Consider the following 17,808-nt stretch of genomic DNA (forward strand, 5'->3'; position numbering starts at 1 on the left):
GAAGATGAGCACTCTGCAGCCACCACAGAAGAGACACCCTGGCCCTGGGGGATAGGGTGATCAGCCGATGCATCTGAAGATGCGATCCGGACCACTTGTCCAACAGGTCCCACTGAAAGTTCCTTGCATGGAACCTGCCGAAGGGAATGGCTTCGTAAGACGCCACCATCTATCCCAGGACTCGCGTGCATTGATGCACCGACACCTGTTTTGGTTTTAAGAGGCCTCTGATCAGAGTCTTGAGCTTCCGAGCCTTCTCCGCCGGGAGAAAAACCTTCTTCTTGTCTGTGTCCAGAATCATGCCCAGGAAGGGCAGACGCGTCGTAGGAATCAGCTGCGACCATGGAATATTCAGAATCCAGCCGTGCTGTTGCAACACTTCCCGAGAGTGTGCTACGCTGATCAGCAACTGCTCTCTGGACCTCGCCTTTATGAGGAGATCGTCCCAGTATGGGATAATTGTGACTCCTTGCTTTCGCAGAAGCCCATCATTTCTGCCATTACCTTGGTAAATATTCTCGGTGCCGTGAACAGATAAAACGGCAACGTCTGGAATGGGTAATGACAATCCTGTACCACAAATCTGAGGTACGCCTGATGAGGTGGATAAATGGGGACATGAAGGTATGCATCCTTTATGTCCAGAGACACCATAAAATCCCCCCCTTCCAGGCTTGCGATGACAGCTCTGAGCGATTCCATCTTGAACTTGAACCTTTTCAGGTATATGTTCAGGGATTTTAAATTTAATATGGGTCTGACCGAACCGTCCGGTTTCGGTACTACAAACATGGTCGAATAGTAACCCTTTCCTCGTTGAAGGAGGGGAATCTTGACCACCACCTGCTGAAGATACAATTTGTGAATTGCAGTTAACACTGTTTCCCTCTCGTGGGGGGGAAACCGGCAGGGCCGTCGGTGAGGTGGCATCTTCTCAAAGTCCAGCTTGCATCCCTGAGACACAATATCTATTGCCCAGGGATCTAACAGGGAGTGAACCCACTTGTGGCTGAACTTACGCAGGCGTGCCCCCACCGGGCCTAGCTCCGCCTTGTGGAGCCCCAGCGACATGCGGTGGGACCTAGCTGTGTTGTGCAGCTTCTTTCCTCTGCCCCTGCCTCTGGCAAGAAAGGACGCACCTCGGACTTTCTTGTTTCTTTGTTCTAAAGGCTGCATTTGATAATGTCGTGCTTTCCTAGGCTGTGCAGGAATATAAGGCAAAACAACAGAATTACCAGCTATAGCTGTGGAGACCAGGTCCAAGAACCCTTCTCCACACAATCCTCAGCCTTCCATATGCCTCTTAAGTCGGCATCATCTGTCCATTGCATATTCTACAGGACACGTCAAGCAGAAATCGACATAGCTTTGACTCTAGGACCCAGTATACTCATGTCTCTTTGGGCATGTTTCATATATACACATCTCTTAAGACAGCATCTTTAATATATATATATATATATATATAAATATATATATATATCTCTATATATACATATGTATATCTATATACATACTAGGGTCTCAATCTCTACTGATAAGGTACCTGTCCATGCTGCCACAGCGCTATAAACCCATGCCGACACAATCGCCGCCTGAGTAGTGTACCAGAATGTGCACGCTATCTGCAGGATCCCTGAGAATAGCTGTTACGACAGGTTACCTTTTGGGCAAAGGTGACACCCTAGGGGAAGATTCCCATCGTATCCTGGCCCTAGTGGGGAAAGGATACTGCCTGAGAATTCTTTGTTGGAAACTGCAGTTTCTTGTCTGGAGATTCCCGCTCTTTTTCCTCATGAGAGGAGGGAAATTTACCTCGGCTTTCTTCCCCTTAAACATGTGTACCCTTGTGTCAGGGACAGATGAGTCATCAGTGATATGCAAATCATCTTTTATTGCAATAATCATATATTGAATACTTTTCTGCCATTTTGGCTGTAACTTTGCATTATCGTAGTCGACACTGGAGTCAATCTCCGTGTCGACATCAGTGTTTATTATTTTGGATAGTGAGCATTGAGAGACACTGAAGGTCTCTGCGACATATGGACAGACATGGGTAGATTCCCTGTCTGTTCTCTAATCTTTTGTGCAATAAATTCACCTTAGCACTTAATTACACATATCCAAACAGGTGTCGGCGTTGTCGACGGAGACACCCTCACACACACATATTTGCTCCATCTCCTCCTTAGGGGAGCCTTTTACCTCAGACAAGTCGACACACACGTACCGACACACCACACACACAGGGGATGCTCTATTTGAAGACCGTTCCCCCACAAGGCCCTTTGGAGAGACGGAGAGAGAGTATGCCAGCACACACCCCAGCGCTATATGACCCAGGAATCACACAGTAACTTAGTGTTAACCCAGTAGCTGCTGTATATATTGTTTTTACGCCAATTTATGTGCCCCTCCCCCCCTCTCTTTTCACCCTCTTCTGCAGGGGAGAGCCTGGGGAGCTTCCTCTCAGCGGAGCTGTGGAGAGAAAATGGCGCTGGTGAGCGCTGAGGAAGAAGCCCCGCCCCCTCAGCGGCGGGCTTCTGTCCCGCGATTTTGTGTAAAAATAATGGCGGGGGCTCATGCATATTACAGTGCCCAGCTGTATATATGCTGCTTTTTGCCAGGAGGTACTCAATTGCTGCCCAGGGCGCCCCCCCCCTGCGCCCTGCACCCTACAGTGACCGGAGTGTGTGGGTTAGTGCGGGAGCAATGGCGCACAGCTGCAGTGCTGTGCGCTACCTCATATGAAGACAGGAGTCTTCTGCCGCCGATTTTGACGTTTTCTTGCTTCAACCCGCCGGCTTCTGTCTTCTGGCTCTGCGAGGGGACGGCGGCGCGGCTCCGGGAACGGACGACCAAGGTTAGGTTCCTGTGTTCGATCCCTCTGGAGCTAATGGTGTCCAGTAGCCTAAGAAGCGCAACCTAGCCGCAGTTAGTAGGTTTGTTTCTCTCCCCTCAGTCCCACGTAGCAGAGAGTCTGTTGCCAGCAGAAGCTCTCTGAAAATAAAAAAACCTAACTAAAATACTTTCTTAATAGCAAGCACAGGAGAGCTCACTAAAATGCACCCAGCTCCTTCCAGGCACAGATTCTAACTGAGGTCTGGAGGAGGGGCATAGAGGGAGGAGCCAGTGCACACCAGTAGTCCTAATTCTTTCTTAGAGTGCCCAGTACTCCTGCGGAGCCCGTCTATTCCCCATGGTCCTTACGGAGTCCCCAGCATCCACTAGGACGTTAGAGAAAAATAGTTAATCCAAACTGGTGCTATTATCATGTAGTGCAGGACCACCAGAGCAGTGACTCCTTGACATGGCTAACCATATTTTTGCCCAAATTTATGTAACGGAGTACCTGATTCAGAGGTGTACTCAGTTGCATGCGCAGTTGCGATTACGCTTGCAGGGAACTTGTAAAAATATGCTAATTTCTTACCTGCTGTCTTGTGCACAGAGACGCCCACTACAAGCATCTCACATCCGGTGCTCACGTATATACAGTAAGCAGGAATATCGAACACTCATCGGTTGTATTATCGGACCTATCAGTAACCCTATGTTGTCTCAGACAGAGTGTCTCCCCTAAGATGCTGGGGCCTCTCCAACTGCAAATTAATTTCTAGTGTCTGAACAGGGACCAGAAAATGGTTCCGACATGCTTGTATCTTTCTAACCACCCAATGTTTCCCCAAATGCTGACTACTTGTCACTCACTCTGCAAATAAGGTCTCTGTGCTTCCACTATCATTAATTAATCACTGAACTGTACAGTGCAGCTTTGGCGCATTAACAGTGGCAAAAAATATCTCCACTGTGTCTGACATTGCAGATCTGATCCAGGCACCGAGGGGGTAATTCAGATCTGATCGCTAGGCAGCGATATTTGCTGTCCTGCGATCAGATAGTCGCCGCCTACAGGGGGACTGTATTTTCGCTGTCCAAGTGTGCGAACGCATGTGTAGCAGAGCTGCACAAACTGATTTTGTGCAGTCTCTGCACAGCCCAGGACTTACTCAGCCGCTGCAATCATATCAGGCTGTTCTGCACCGGATTTGACGTCAGACACCCTTCCTTCAAATACTTGGTCCCGTCTGCGTTTTTCCAGACACTCCCTGAAAATGATCAGTTGCCACCAACAAACGCCCCCTTCCTTACGAATGCCTGTGTGAATGGATCCTTCGCACAAACCCGTCACTGACCGGTGATCCACTTTGCAGCTGTCCGTTGCGCCTGCGCATTGCGGTGCATGCGCAGTTCGGATCTCATCGCCCACTGTGCGAAAATGCACAGCAGCGATCAGATATGAATTACCCCCCCTCCCCCGAGTCCTCTGCATTCTATTATTATGTAGGATGCAAGTATCTTTATCTGGCCTATTGCAGTGTGCTGGGGGATTTATTTATTTATTTTTAGTTTTTTTTAGCCTTTAAAATCTGTAAAGGTTGATAAGCGGTCCGCATATTATTTTTTTCCATATAATAAAATCCTCCCATATTTCCATGTTGGTCTTTGGGTAAAGTGAAATAGTTTTATATCTCACTATCTTGTTAATTTGAGAATTGAAAGTTTCTCAATTCTGAAAAAATGAGCAACGTGATTGTTTAGAGAAAAGCAGAAAACAATAAAGCCCTGGTTGTCACCATCTATACAGTAATATTAAATGAATTGTAGAGAAAGAAGAACAGGCACATTTTATTTTAAGATAAATCTGTAAAGGTACTCTTTTTCTGAAATAAAGTAATTACTGCTAATGTCAGACTGAGGTATGAAGGGCCCAACAGGAGTATGCTGTGGTAGGTGCCCATGCTTTATGGATGTGGTTAGTTACTAGAGTGGCGTGTGGCCTGACTCCGCAGAGACTTAGCCAGCTATTAGTGACCATGTAACTGACTCACTGATAGAGTGACAATGTATAATATGAATCTGACATTAGAGGAAGGGTTGGGGACCTCAGGCTGTTTGGCCCACGGGGATTTCCCTTGTACCCCTCTGGACCAGCCCAACCCTACTTACCACTACCATTCATCACTGAGCACATCTAGTGTTGTACAGTGTTTTCTGCTTATACAGTGTGTATTGCAACCAGGGCCGGACTGCCTATCTGCCACTTCTGGCAAATGCCAGGAGGGCCGATGGGCTTGTGGGCTGACCTGTCAGACAGACTCTGGCTCTCTGCTCGGGCCGATCCCCTGCCTCCCCCCACCGTCTCCATAGAAATGGAGGCGTGCCGCAAGTCCACGCCCCCATGACTCGTGGCACGCCCCCGTGTGCTGTCGCGTGCCTCGCCCATCTCCATGGAAATAAGGACATGCTCCCCCCCCCCCCCCCACACGACTTGTGGCATGCCCCTGACTTTATTGCCCGCACATGCCACGGCCAAATTCGAACACCAGTCCGTCCCTGATTGCAACACTATTGAGTAATGCTACAGTATATGGTATAACTAGCCAGTGGCTTTATAAATATTTACTGTATTGTGGTGTGATTTAGGCTTCCCTTGGTTCTAGGTGTGTCTGGCTTTGCTGAGTATGTTTCACTTTTGTTTTCCAATGTTTTACTTTGCACACACCTTGTTTTACCTCCAAAACATTTTTAGGGTAAATTTAAAAATACATTTACTAATTGCTATAAAAAGTCCTTACAATTTAGCAAATTTCCTCTTCTTAGTCCTGGTAATAACCACTGAGTTATCTTGTCTATATAGGTTTTCTATGTTTGGTTATAGAGTATCTATACATGGTTGGCAAGTTCTCTTTATATTTATATTATAAATTTTTTAGCCAAGTATCCGTATTTCTCCCTCTCTTTTCTCTCTCTCTGTCTGATTGACAGTCTTTTGCTGTTTGGGGGGCTAGATTTTTGAAAACAGAGGTGTGTTGCCACAGTTTAGGGGAAGGGAAGAGGCTATAATCTCCATTGTTGGACGGAGATTTGCTGGCTTCTTACAAGGATCTGCAACGTATGGTTTGTGTGACCACATGGGTGCCACAAGCCACTCGGTTTTGTTGCAGTGATCCGATGCTGCGTTCTAAGATGCAGGTCGGATCAATACTGCAGCAGGAGGCATCTCCTTGTAATAGATGCCTCCTATTGCATCACCATACAGCGCTATCACTGCTGCTTTCAAGGAAGCAGCAGCGATAGGACCTCCATCCACATCTGAATTAGCCCCATAGTGCAGAGTACCCATGTTCGTTACTTTGCACATGTGCCGGTCTGCATCATTGGACACACTACAATCACATTCGTCAAGAGATTGACAGTCTACAGCTGTTAGCGGGCAGGAAGGAGTAGCAACGGGTTCCTATTCCCAAAACAGAGGCGTGTCACCTCCATGTTGGAGTGATGAGGCCAGGATCTGTCAGAAAACAGAGATCTCCTGGCCTCTTGGTCAGAGCAGCGGTGGCTGGCTTGCGTGACCTCATGGTTCAAACAGCCAACCGATGGTGCTGCAGGTGGTCCAATGATGCATCCTAGGACGCATGATAAATGACTAATGCGTGCAGGAGGAGTCTACTTAACTAGACGCCTCCTGCTGCATTCCCATATCAGAGCATCACGCAGCAGCGATGCTCACTCCAACCACATCAGAATTAGGCCCATTGTTACACTTACTGTACCTCGGTGCTTCAGTGTGTTTGGGCTTTACCAAGCAGCTCAATGTTCCTACACCGTTCTTTTATGGGGGGGGATTCCTGGTTATTAAAATATTTCCTAATACTCGGTTCTTCCATAGGCTGCTTTCTATTATTTCTCAGGGCTACGAACTGTCTCATTCTCAGAAGTGTGTGTGACTGATTGATGGCTGTGTTTCTGAGTGTAAGGTATTGCATCTGTCATACAGAGTTGGATGATCTGCAGCAGCTGAAAGGTATTGCACATTATAAAGCCTTGGATTAATGAACTCCAGCTGTTTACAATGCTTCAAGGAGCTTAGTTGTTTTTCATTTTACCCACTTTTAATCTATTTATTTTTTTGATAAATGAGTTGCCGTATAGTGTTACTGCTTAGATTGGTAAGTCATTGTACATATCTAGAACATGACATGTATTTTAAAATTTCAGGTGAATAAAAATTACATTTTAGCTTTTAAATTGACTCCATTTAACATGACACCTTTAACTGTAGAAATGGGAGTTTTTTTTTTTTTATGTACTCATTTTGCACGGCTGGCCTTGGAAGTCCTATTGCCACACAGCAAATTAATAATTGATGAAAAGACACAGCTAAAACACAAGTTACTATTTGATGGGTTGTATCTTGTCAGGGTCAGTTGAATGTTTCCATCATTTGTACATTTAGTTACACTGCCTCCAAAATACATCACAGTTTGTGAAATCATCTTTACAGAATGTTACTTTACATTTCTGGTAATTTAATACACGCCGTGTCATCTCTGCTTATTATCTTCGTTTTTTAAATACAGAAGCTGTGAGCGAAGTCGTCCAAATATTGATCGTTTTGTGCTGGTTTTTAGGAGGACAGTAATTCACAGTGTATTTAAACTGTCAAACTCAGTCCGCTTCCATTAGACGTTGACCTTACATGTTTCCTTCTTTTCTCCCTCCTCGTCCTTGACTTATAAAGCTGGAAACCTGTTCTTGTACTTTTGAAATTCCTTTCTGCCCCCTGCCACGTGCACATAACTGCATAGATGCCGATATTAATATTCCAAGCATGTTCAGCACATAGATAGTCAACAGCACCTAGCAACATCTAAGTAGCCAAACTAATAACTTATAGAGAAAGATGCTGTCAGTATACTGTAGGTTCAACCTTTGAATTAAATGGTTCACTTTTTTCTCCCCTAAATACTTAGGAAGATATCCAGTTAGCAGGGATAATTTACTGTTGCTAATGGATTCTCCCGGGGCTGTCCTATTGGGCCGATGCTGGCGCCGCTTATCCCCGATGCCGGCACTTATTGAGGATATGCGAAGCATAATCCCCGATAAGAGACCCTTTTCTCCAAAATAACACATGGGTGCAGATACCTACCCCGGATCTCTTGTTATGGGCGTGAAAATGAGGCATTTTTGGGGCGATAAAAACGGGCTATATAATTGGAAAGCCAGTAATGACCATCAATCAAAAATCGCTCTATTAGTCCGTTTTTATTGCCCGAAAAACGATTGGATGCCGGCCGTACTGTGCAATCCTATATTAGGTCCTTTCTTCACTGAAATTGGTGGCTCATTTTACTATTATATTTTATTAACAATATAAAAAAATGCATGTTTCTAATGGGCATGTTCCTCATTTTTGTGATTTACTAAATAAGATCACTTTACCCAATTTGCATGGCTAGCTGTAGTTTCTTTCCTGCCTTTTTAACAGATTACTCACTTTTATTATTATACAGTACTTGCTCTATTTTCATAAAACAGGTTTCTATGGTTTGCACGAGGGGGATCTCGATAAAGTTTTCCGACTGCCAACAACCACTTACATTGGAGGTAATGAAACCGCCCTGTCTCTGCGAGAAATCATTGGCAGACTGGAGGTTAGTTGGCTAAGGAATATGACCTTCATGTTAACGAAATGCTGTATATAAATATAATATAAATACTTAGATGATTCATGTGTCTACATCAGTTATACAGTACTCCCCTACAATTTGTATAGTAATATACTGGATTTATACACAATGACTACTTTGCATTTCAATTGAAACTATTTTGGTACAGTATAATTCCCATTGATTGTATATGAGTAGTTTTGATGTCATTGCCTTGCTCAGTGTACTGTGTCTGTACTTGTGCCTTTCAGAATTCATATTGTCAACACATTGGGCTGGAGTTTATGTTCATCAATGATGTTGAACAGTGCCAGTGGATCAGACAAAAGTTTGAGACTCCTGGTATCATGAGGTTTACTGCTGATGAAAAAAGAACACTGCTAGCGAGATTAGTGCGTTCCACCAGGTACTAAACTTTGACTATACTGTGTAGCACTAAATGTGCATTAATAAGAAATCTATTCTAATGCTACATTGTGTAGGTTGATTGCCTCTACACATATAAACAAATGTATCTATGGAGTATTGCTAATCTCTAGATTTTGCCACAGACTGCTGGATACCTGTTCTAGGGGGTTTGTCATGATTTGTCAATAGTATTCAGGTCGACTAAAGAAGAGTGAACTGTCAACATGCAGCATGTTGACAGGCACGACATCAACATTCATCTGGTGTACCCTGGTGATATGTCAATATGATTTAACTGTCGACAAACTATTCCTGGTTGCCTCTTACCTTCTACAAGCTGCTCCAGAGCAGCTTCTGGGTCCCAGTGGTCATGTGACCGTCACTTCCGGATCAGACCTCTGGGGGACTGGTTTGTAAGTATTTCACCACTATCCCTAGTCAATAACCCTTAACCCTCCCTCTAGTGCCTAAATCTAACCTCCTCGCCTCACAGCCTAACCCTTACCTTCCCCTGCAGTCTAACCCTAACCGTTGACATTTTCAGAATGTCCACATTTCACATGGCGACATGGTTGCTATCAACCCGGTCGACCTTCTAACGTGGTATCAGCATTTTGAATGTAGACGTGGTTACTGTCGGCCATGTGACCGGATAACATTCATGGGATTGCATAACAGAATCTATACTGGATACAGTTTCTATATTTGTTTCCTCAAATATGAGGGTTTTGTAACTTATCTCCTGCATAATGATTGGTATGTTGATAATGTAGAAAAATATAGCATAGCAGGTGAAATGATTGGTAATTGCCCAAGCTCCTGGCAGTGTGAAGTATTATTGGTGAATAAGCCATGGAGGCTAGTGGTTCTCAATCTTTCTCGGATCACAGCGCCCGTGTGCCACAGCAATTTGTTCCAGTCACATCATGACCAAAGGTTTACTGTGCTGCCCTACCCTCCTTAGGGTCAGTTATGTGTTGTTGGACACAGTTGCACTTCTGTTTGTCCATGTTGCTTCTGATTGTAGGAAGATGTAATCATTTCCAGATATGTAAAAAATTGTCACCATCTATGGAAGCATTCCATGTCAACTTATATATTACTAAAAATATATGTATTACATGTTGGTAAATTTGAGAGTTTTCATACAATAATGCCCTATTTGTTTTTAAAGGTTTGAGGACTTCCTGGCTCGCAAATGGTCATCAGAGAAGAGGTTTGGCTTGGAAGGTTGTGAAGTGATGATCCCAGCTTTGAAAGCCATCATTGATAAGTCCAGTGAGATGGGTCTGGAGTATGTGATACTTGGAATGCCGCATAGGTAGGTGTATTGTAGCTAAATTGATAAACTCCTCACCATGTTAAGAAGAACAGGTTAGGCGATATAAAGCATGGATATCATACTTGCCTACACTCCTGGAATGTCCGAGATACTCCAAAATGTAGCGAAGTGGGTGCCAGCTTGATGGCGCTATTTTCTGCAAGTAGTGTCATCACAGCCCTGCCCCCGTGATTTGATTCTACGAGTCATTATACCATGAGTGTCAGCCCATGATGATGCATATCACATCCCTACTGCACTTGACATTTGAGCTTACCCTCCATGATCCGCAGATGGTGGATTGCGAAATTTGGCAAATACGATATAACAATAATTAAGTAAATTATTATTATTATTATTATTTTTATTGTTTATTTGTATAGTGTTACCATATTAATTAAAATAGAATATTGAATCATCACATCAGTTCCTGCCCCACTGGAATTTTCAATCTAAATTTCCTATCACACAGACACAATGGGGGTAATTCTGAGTTGATTGCATCAGGAAATTTTTTAGCAGTTGGGCAAAACCATGTGCACTGCAGGGGAGGCAGATTTAACATGTGTAGAGAGAGTTAGATTTGGCTGTGGTATGTTCAATCTGCAATCTAAATTGCAGTGTAAAAATAAAGCATCCAGTATTTACCCTGCACAGAAACAAAATAACCCACCCAAATCTAACTCTCTCTGCAAATGTTATATCTGCCCCCCCCCTGCAGTGCACATGGTTTTGCCCAACTGCTAAAATTTTTCCTGCTGCGATCAACTTGGAATTACCCCCAATTTTGGTACCATTTAAGCTATCGTAATGTTTTTGTACTGTGTGAGTAAACCTACATCAATGTGGGAAGAACATAAACGCTACACACAGTTTGGAATCAAGTGCCAGGGCTGTGAAACTAAATACTGTGCTGCTAAATAATATAATATAGTACACATCATACAGGGTGAGGCAGCAAAACCTCCCAGATTTAAAATTTTAACAAAAAAGGTATGGCAAATGCTATTCACAGTTTTAGTACATAATCTACAAGTGCATGGTATACCGTTTATTTTCAATTGTTTTTGACTATGATAGTGTTAATATGAAAGTGTTAATATGAAAATACATTCTAAATAGCATAGATTAATGCAAGTTATCTTTGGGACACATTATACAGTTATGTTTTATTTCACAGAGGCAGACTAAATGTTTTGGCAAATGTGATACGTAAAGATTTAGAACAGATCTTTTGTCAGTTTGACCCTAAACTGGAAGCTTCAGATGAGGTAAGCCTTCCTTATGTGACCTTTGTATGGTTCTTTTATTTCTGAGCTTTATTTAAAGTGTTCTCAAACATGTACGGTACATCATCTATATATTAATAGCAGAAGGATGACTTTTATGAGTGACATATTTCTTTGATGCCATTGTCTGAGCAGGACACATCATATACCAAATAAAAGGTCTTGGTCTATAGATTTGCAGAACATATTTCCATCGTATTTAGTTGCTTTGTTTCAGAGTTATGTGGCAAAGCGTCCACCTGCCATTTACAATGCATCACCATTGTGCTCTGGAAAATGTCAGTTGGTGAAGTCACTATGCACCTGTGGGATGACCTGGAACATGTGACTAGCTGGATGGTCTGGAAACTGTGACAGTGATTTGCAGCCACCCACTAAGCAGGGATTTGGGGTAAAATGTGCCACCCAGCAAATCTGTGCCCCATTGAAACTAGGCACATCAGCTAGTATATGTTGTTACAGTAATATTCATAGCAGCTTATAACAGCATATTTAAAACAATTCTTAAAAGGTAGAATCAAAATAGTGACATTGAATGTATACAGACTGGGGAAAACATAGTAGCGAAACTTGACACTAAAAGGAGGCATTGTATAAGCTAACCATTAAACTATGGTGGAAAAAAGGAATATTACATGTGCAGGTTGTACCAGACAAGCACCCCAGCATTTGTAAATCACTACTACATTTACAGTTTTAAATTACCACTCAGGTGACATGACACTATACTTACCTACCCTCCCGGATTGGCCGGGAACTTCCTGGCCACCTGTAAAGGTGGGCAAGTCTCCAGCTTTTGCTGGCAGCCCCCACCCCCTCAGCCCCCCAGGGAACACTGAATCGCATCATCTTAGCTCCGCCCCGGCTATACAGTGCCTGTTTACTCAGCACTGTCTAGCAGAGGCGGGGCCATGATGACGCGACCGTGATGCCACGCCCCTGGACTGCCCACTCACCCCCTCCCCACCCCCCGCCAGCGTTGCCCCCGGTCCGCCCACATTGCTGCCAGCCACACCCCCATTAGCCTACCACGCTGCCACCTCCCGGAGAAGGGTGCAGCAAGGAAGGCACCTATGCATGACACAGACCTATAATTTACTACCATTGAGTTAAGTAAAAGAAAGGGGATATTTAGCTTGTGTTTGGTGTATAAATATTGGGGTGCAAAGCGTGCTTGATACTTCAGATGCGGATAGTTGAAATTCTTTTAAAAAGCAATTTTCTGTGGAAAAATTACAAAATGAAGGTAGAGATGTGAAACCATTGTGGAGAAATAGGATACCAGCTGGGAATTTATAACCAGTTGTTGGGACAATGTTATCTCCAGGCCTTATACACTGTAACTAAGCCTTGTCTATTGTATAAATCATGTCCAGACATTTATGGTACTCTAGTTGTATAATAGGTTTTAAATGGTAGGCTTGGGTTGATAATTAAAAACCATTCAGAGGCAGAAGGGTTTCATCAGACATCCAACATTATATAATGGACTTTCTGTCACAGTGAGATCGATCTTACAGAAGAGTGATTGAGTAGATGGCGATCAACCAGTAACCCAGTACTTCGGTTTTGGAATCGAGCATAATGGAGTTCCAAAAAGTTGTTAAGAAGATAACTTTTTGCCAGAATTGAACGTTTGATGGCATTGGTGCAGGAGATTTTTATAGGAGATGAATGCAAATTGGCAACAGCAATTTTTATGTCAACATTTATAAAGTTACTTGGCCTGAAGTTGCTTTATTTTAGTTTGTTGTGTAACATGGTTGGTTGAGTCCGCCACAGTCACACTCTACAATGGCAGAGTACTAAATTATCATGAGCGAAGTCTTGGCACGTATTGCTAAAATGCTCCTACCAATATGCCGATATATCATCCTGGGATAAGAAAGGACTGCTTTGCAAAAAATCATCCCTTCTCAACAAAGAAACCATATTGTTATTGGCTGTAATATTGCAGGTCTTTCTATGCTTTCCTTCTCTACCGTTCTGGTTGGAAACCTTCAAAGGTGCCAACAGCTGCTGATAACTTTCAAATCATATTACATAAATTCCACCATACTTTGTTTTCCAGAATTCACATCACTTAGACTGGGTACCTGAATGATGGATTGGTCGGCCGACCGATCCAACAATTTAGTAACTGGTCTACATCAAAAATGTGTGTATACACACTTGCTCGCCTCAGAAACTGGTAGTGACATCATTGCCAGCAGTACCTGCAGCCAGCATATGGGTCAGTCGGTGGGTTACCCCTACACACAGGCAGATATATTGTGATTTTCCATGCTGCACAACCTAAGTGATATGTTGGCTGTGCACACGAACCAATGCACTTAGCGATGTTTCGGTCTTCGGCTGTACAAATGATATATCGTATAGTGTGTACCCAGCCTTAGGGCAATTCCATCACTTTTGTATTTAAGTAAAGTTGGACAAATAAAACTGGCACTGCCTAGTGTGATAACAGTTAGAGAAAGGTAGGCCGTTGCTTGGACATTATGTTTACAGTTTCTTATACAATACACAACATATAGAAGCATTGGAAGAAGCTAGGAGACACTGCAGTAACAATTAAACTCAAGGTACTGTATGCATCTCTGTTACCAAACATGTGGTTAATATGCTGTATCAGTAAACATGAATTTAAATCAAATTAGATTTTAACCCTTATTTGTGTTGATCTTCAGGGATCAGGGGATGTGAAGTATCATTTGGGAATGTACCATGAGCGCATTAACCGAGCCACCAATAAGAAACTCACCCTGTCATTGGTTGCAAATCCTTCTCATCTTGAGGCTGTGGATCCCGTAGTTCAAGGAAAGACCAAAGCAGAGCAGTTTTATAGGGGAGACAATGAAGGAAAAAAGGTGCGTTCTCAGCTACAAAACATAACAGTGATGAGTGTATGCTCACAGTACTAAACCATACGACTTTGTTTCATTGCTCTAGGTGATGTCCATACTTGTCCACGGGGATGCAGCCTTTGCTGGACAAGGTGTCGTATATGAGACTTTCCATCTCAGTGACCTTCCTTCTTATACCACCAATGGAACCATTCACGTTGTAGTCAATAACCAGGTAATTAACAACAAGACATTAATGAATGAACACCAAACAAATTGTAATTGTCATAAATAGAATCTTTTTGTTTGATCTTTGAATATATTATAATTGTAATTAGTAATATTATGTTTTTGAATATCTCTGACACCCATGTGTTCCTCTATAGATTGGATTTACCACAGATCCTCGTATGGCCCGCTCTTCTCCTTACCCTACTGATGTGGCTCGTGTGGTTAATGCACCCATATTCCATGTGAATGCCGATGATCCTGAAGCTGTAATGTATGTATGCAGTGTGGCTGCGGAGTGGAGGAACACCTTTAATAAAGATGTGGTGGTGGATCTGGTACGTGTCCTGTAAAGAAATAGAGTACAACAGTTGTAAGACGTAAATTAAACTCACTAAAATGCTAACATGCCTTTTTCTTTGCAGGATACACATATCCTCACACATGAAAGTAAATGATGTATATCATATAGGGACTTATTTCAGCTCTGCAATCTGAACATGGGCAGTCTTGCTAGTGTCTGAAAGTGGCCTTTGCAGTACTTTACCTAGCGAGAGTAAAGAAAAACTGTATGATAGTTTGCCATAGTGGTTCTAAACATCACCAGATATCTGGAGGAAAAGCGTAGAGTAGTTGGACAGACAACATGCGTTTTGCATTTTATACTTTAGTAAATGTACAGATAAGTGATAGCAATAATTGTAATGTGGTTACTGCAATGAATCAAATGTTTTGAGTATACCCATGGATAGATGTGCCCCCAAAGCAGCTACTGTCTGGAGTTCACCTACAGTCACCAGACAGTATCACCCAGCACTACAAAATAATGTATTTTTCCATAGATGGGTGGGGGGCATATTGTGCCCTAACTCCCCTGTATAGACGTAGAGGCACCTTTTTTTAAAAGCGGAATGTCTCCCCTTTAAAACAATATACTCCCATATTATCTATTGTCTGGATCACCAGACAATGACACACAGCACACACACAAAAAATCCACAAATAGGGGGATCTGAAGCTCAGGTCTCCCCTATATTGTGTGGGGAAAAAATGCGGTACTCAAGGTTTCTTTTATTAAAAAATGGTAGACCTTGTTGGGTTATGATATTATTCTTGTACATGTTTAGCGTATAATCGAACAGCATTGAAAATTTGCAAAAGAAATAAAATAATGTATTATCATTTTCAAGTGCTGATGTTCTTGTGAAGATCTACATGTAGAATCCTGCTGATTACAAGTAATACCAAAGCAAGAATGACAAAGAATTTGCGTGTTGTTTCTAAATAATAATAAATACATTTAATTTATTTAGAAATTGTGATATCGATGTTTAAAAGTGATGAGAGCAAACCTAAAAAATAGCCTCACCGCAGGGGTGAGAAACCCTCAGCAGTGATGAGGTTCAAGTTTCTTTATAGGCAAATTACTGTACGTTCCGTGCCTCGTCAATTGGAATGCCGGCGGTCATGTAACAGATGCCGGAATTCCGACACCACTCAGGAGACAGGTGCCAAAACACAGACAGCCGACATCCCCAAGGTGAGTATCGGGGAACAGGTTAGGGTTAGGGCCCTGGAGTGAGATGAGGATTGGGGTTAGGCACTGGGGAGGGGTTGGGGTTAGACACCGGGGGGGTGGTTAGCCTTAGCTACCACCCCCCTAGTGTTAGCCGTAGCCACCACTCCCAAGGGGTTAGCCCTAGCTGCCACCCCAGGACGGTTAGCGTAGGAGACAGGGAGAGGTATAATACTTAACCCATCCACTGTCAGGATCATCAGTGTCAGGATGCCGCTGTCGATGATGTGACCGCCGGTATCCCAACCGCCGGGATAACATGCCAACACCTTAGAATGTTGTGTTGTGTTCGAACATCTGCATATAGTACTCAATATTATAATAACGGTAGCCTATTATGTACTTCTACAGGTTTGCTACCGCCGCAGCGGGCACAATGAAATGGATGAGCCGATGTTTACCCAGCCTCTGATGTACAAACAGATCCACAAACAGGTTCCAGTCATGAAGAAGTATGCTGACAAGCTGATCTCCCAAGGGATTGTGTCCTTGCAGGCGTTTGAGGTGCAGTATGTTGTTCCAGTTGTAACTCCCAAACTAAAAGAAGAGAGAGGCCCATTACTTAGAGATGCAATTAGAAAACAATTTACGTTGTTATGATACCGGGCCAGCCTTTGCCTATATTGCCCTTGACTTTCAGCCGAGAGACTGCCAGGGACAACTGTAATGACTCCCACACTAGGTTGGTGCTTATAGGGTTACCTTGTGCTCTCCCCCTAGTATTGTGAACATGGAAACACTTCACATACAAGAAAATATCCAGTAAATGTAATTGTATTAATATAAAGGGGGAGAAAGTAATATTGGGGAACAAGGGTAAATACCAAGACGGCACTTGTAGCACTTTTAAGCTAGGTGTTATTTTGATCACCAATGTAACATTGCATGTGATAATTACAGCCTGTCGAACTGTACTGTATGTAAAAGGTCATAATTGTATCTCTCTAATAGGATAGGGAATACAATAACACAATCACTGGTAAAGCTTCTACAATTTGTATTTGCAAATATGACTATAAATGCTATGATATTTACCTTGACAGACCACCCTGGCAATGACATGTTTGACAGGCACCCCGGCCAGTACAAATACACCTACCAGTGTCACTCGCCAATGATATGGGATTACCTTCTAATACTGTAGCTGCCTCGCCTCTTCCTGTACAGATTTGTTCTCTTACATCCTTGCTGCAGTCACGCTAAAGAGCCCTTGAAGACGCGCCATGCCGTTGCGCCGAGCGTTTTTTTTGTTTTGTTTTGTTTTTTGCAGAAATGCGTCCTAAATGCAAAGTAATGTAATAGGATGCACGATCAGCTGCTGATAATTAAAATTATATATTCTGTGTGTAATTGTGGCTCTATCTGCGTCCGAAATGCCATGTTTCAGTGATTTCCAGGAAAACATTGCATAGGATGTTGTATGCAAATACAGTCGCAGTCACACAGAGAATATATAGCAGAGCGCTGCAAATGAACCATCGCCTCACATCTCCCCCTGTATTTGCAGCAAAGCGCTGCAAATTTGGCAAATTTCGACTATAAATGATTAGAATAATACAAGAATTTGAAATATAAATACCTTCTTGTATTATTCTAATCATATTTGACATCAGTCTGCGGTCAC

At 43.0% G+C, this 17,808-nt stretch overlaps 1 protein-coding gene across 5 annotated transcripts in view; it reads left to right on the forward strand.

Annotated features, from left to right (window-relative positions):
* Window positions 1-17,808, forward strand: part of OGDHL (oxoglutarate dehydrogenase L) — a 245,586-nt gene that overhangs the window by 159,136 nt on the left and 68,642 nt on the right. For all 5 annotated transcript variants that reach the window (XM_063958855.1, XM_063958856.1, XM_063958854.1 and 2 more), the window contains 8 exons: window positions 8,389-8,504; window positions 8,771-8,925; window positions 10,102-10,248; window positions 11,429-11,519; window positions 14,225-14,404; window positions 14,487-14,615; window positions 14,767-14,946; window positions 16,536-16,688. In XM_063958855.1, coding sequence (XP_063814925.1) covers window positions 8,389-8,504; window positions 8,771-8,925; window positions 10,102-10,248; window positions 11,429-11,519; window positions 14,225-14,404; window positions 14,487-14,615; window positions 14,767-14,946; window positions 16,536-16,688 — 1,151 coding nt within the window. The remainder of the gene's footprint in view (window positions 1-8,388; window positions 8,505-8,770; window positions 8,926-10,101; window positions 10,249-11,428; window positions 11,520-14,224; window positions 14,405-14,486; window positions 14,616-14,766; window positions 14,947-16,535; window positions 16,689-17,808) is intronic.

The sequence above is a fragment of the Pseudophryne corroboree genome, chromosome 3 (assembly GCF_028390025.1).
Source record: "Pseudophryne corroboree isolate aPseCor3 chromosome 3, aPseCor3.hap2, whole genome shotgun sequence".
NCBI lineage: Eukaryota > Metazoa > Chordata > Amphibia > Anura > Myobatrachidae > Pseudophryne > Pseudophryne corroboree.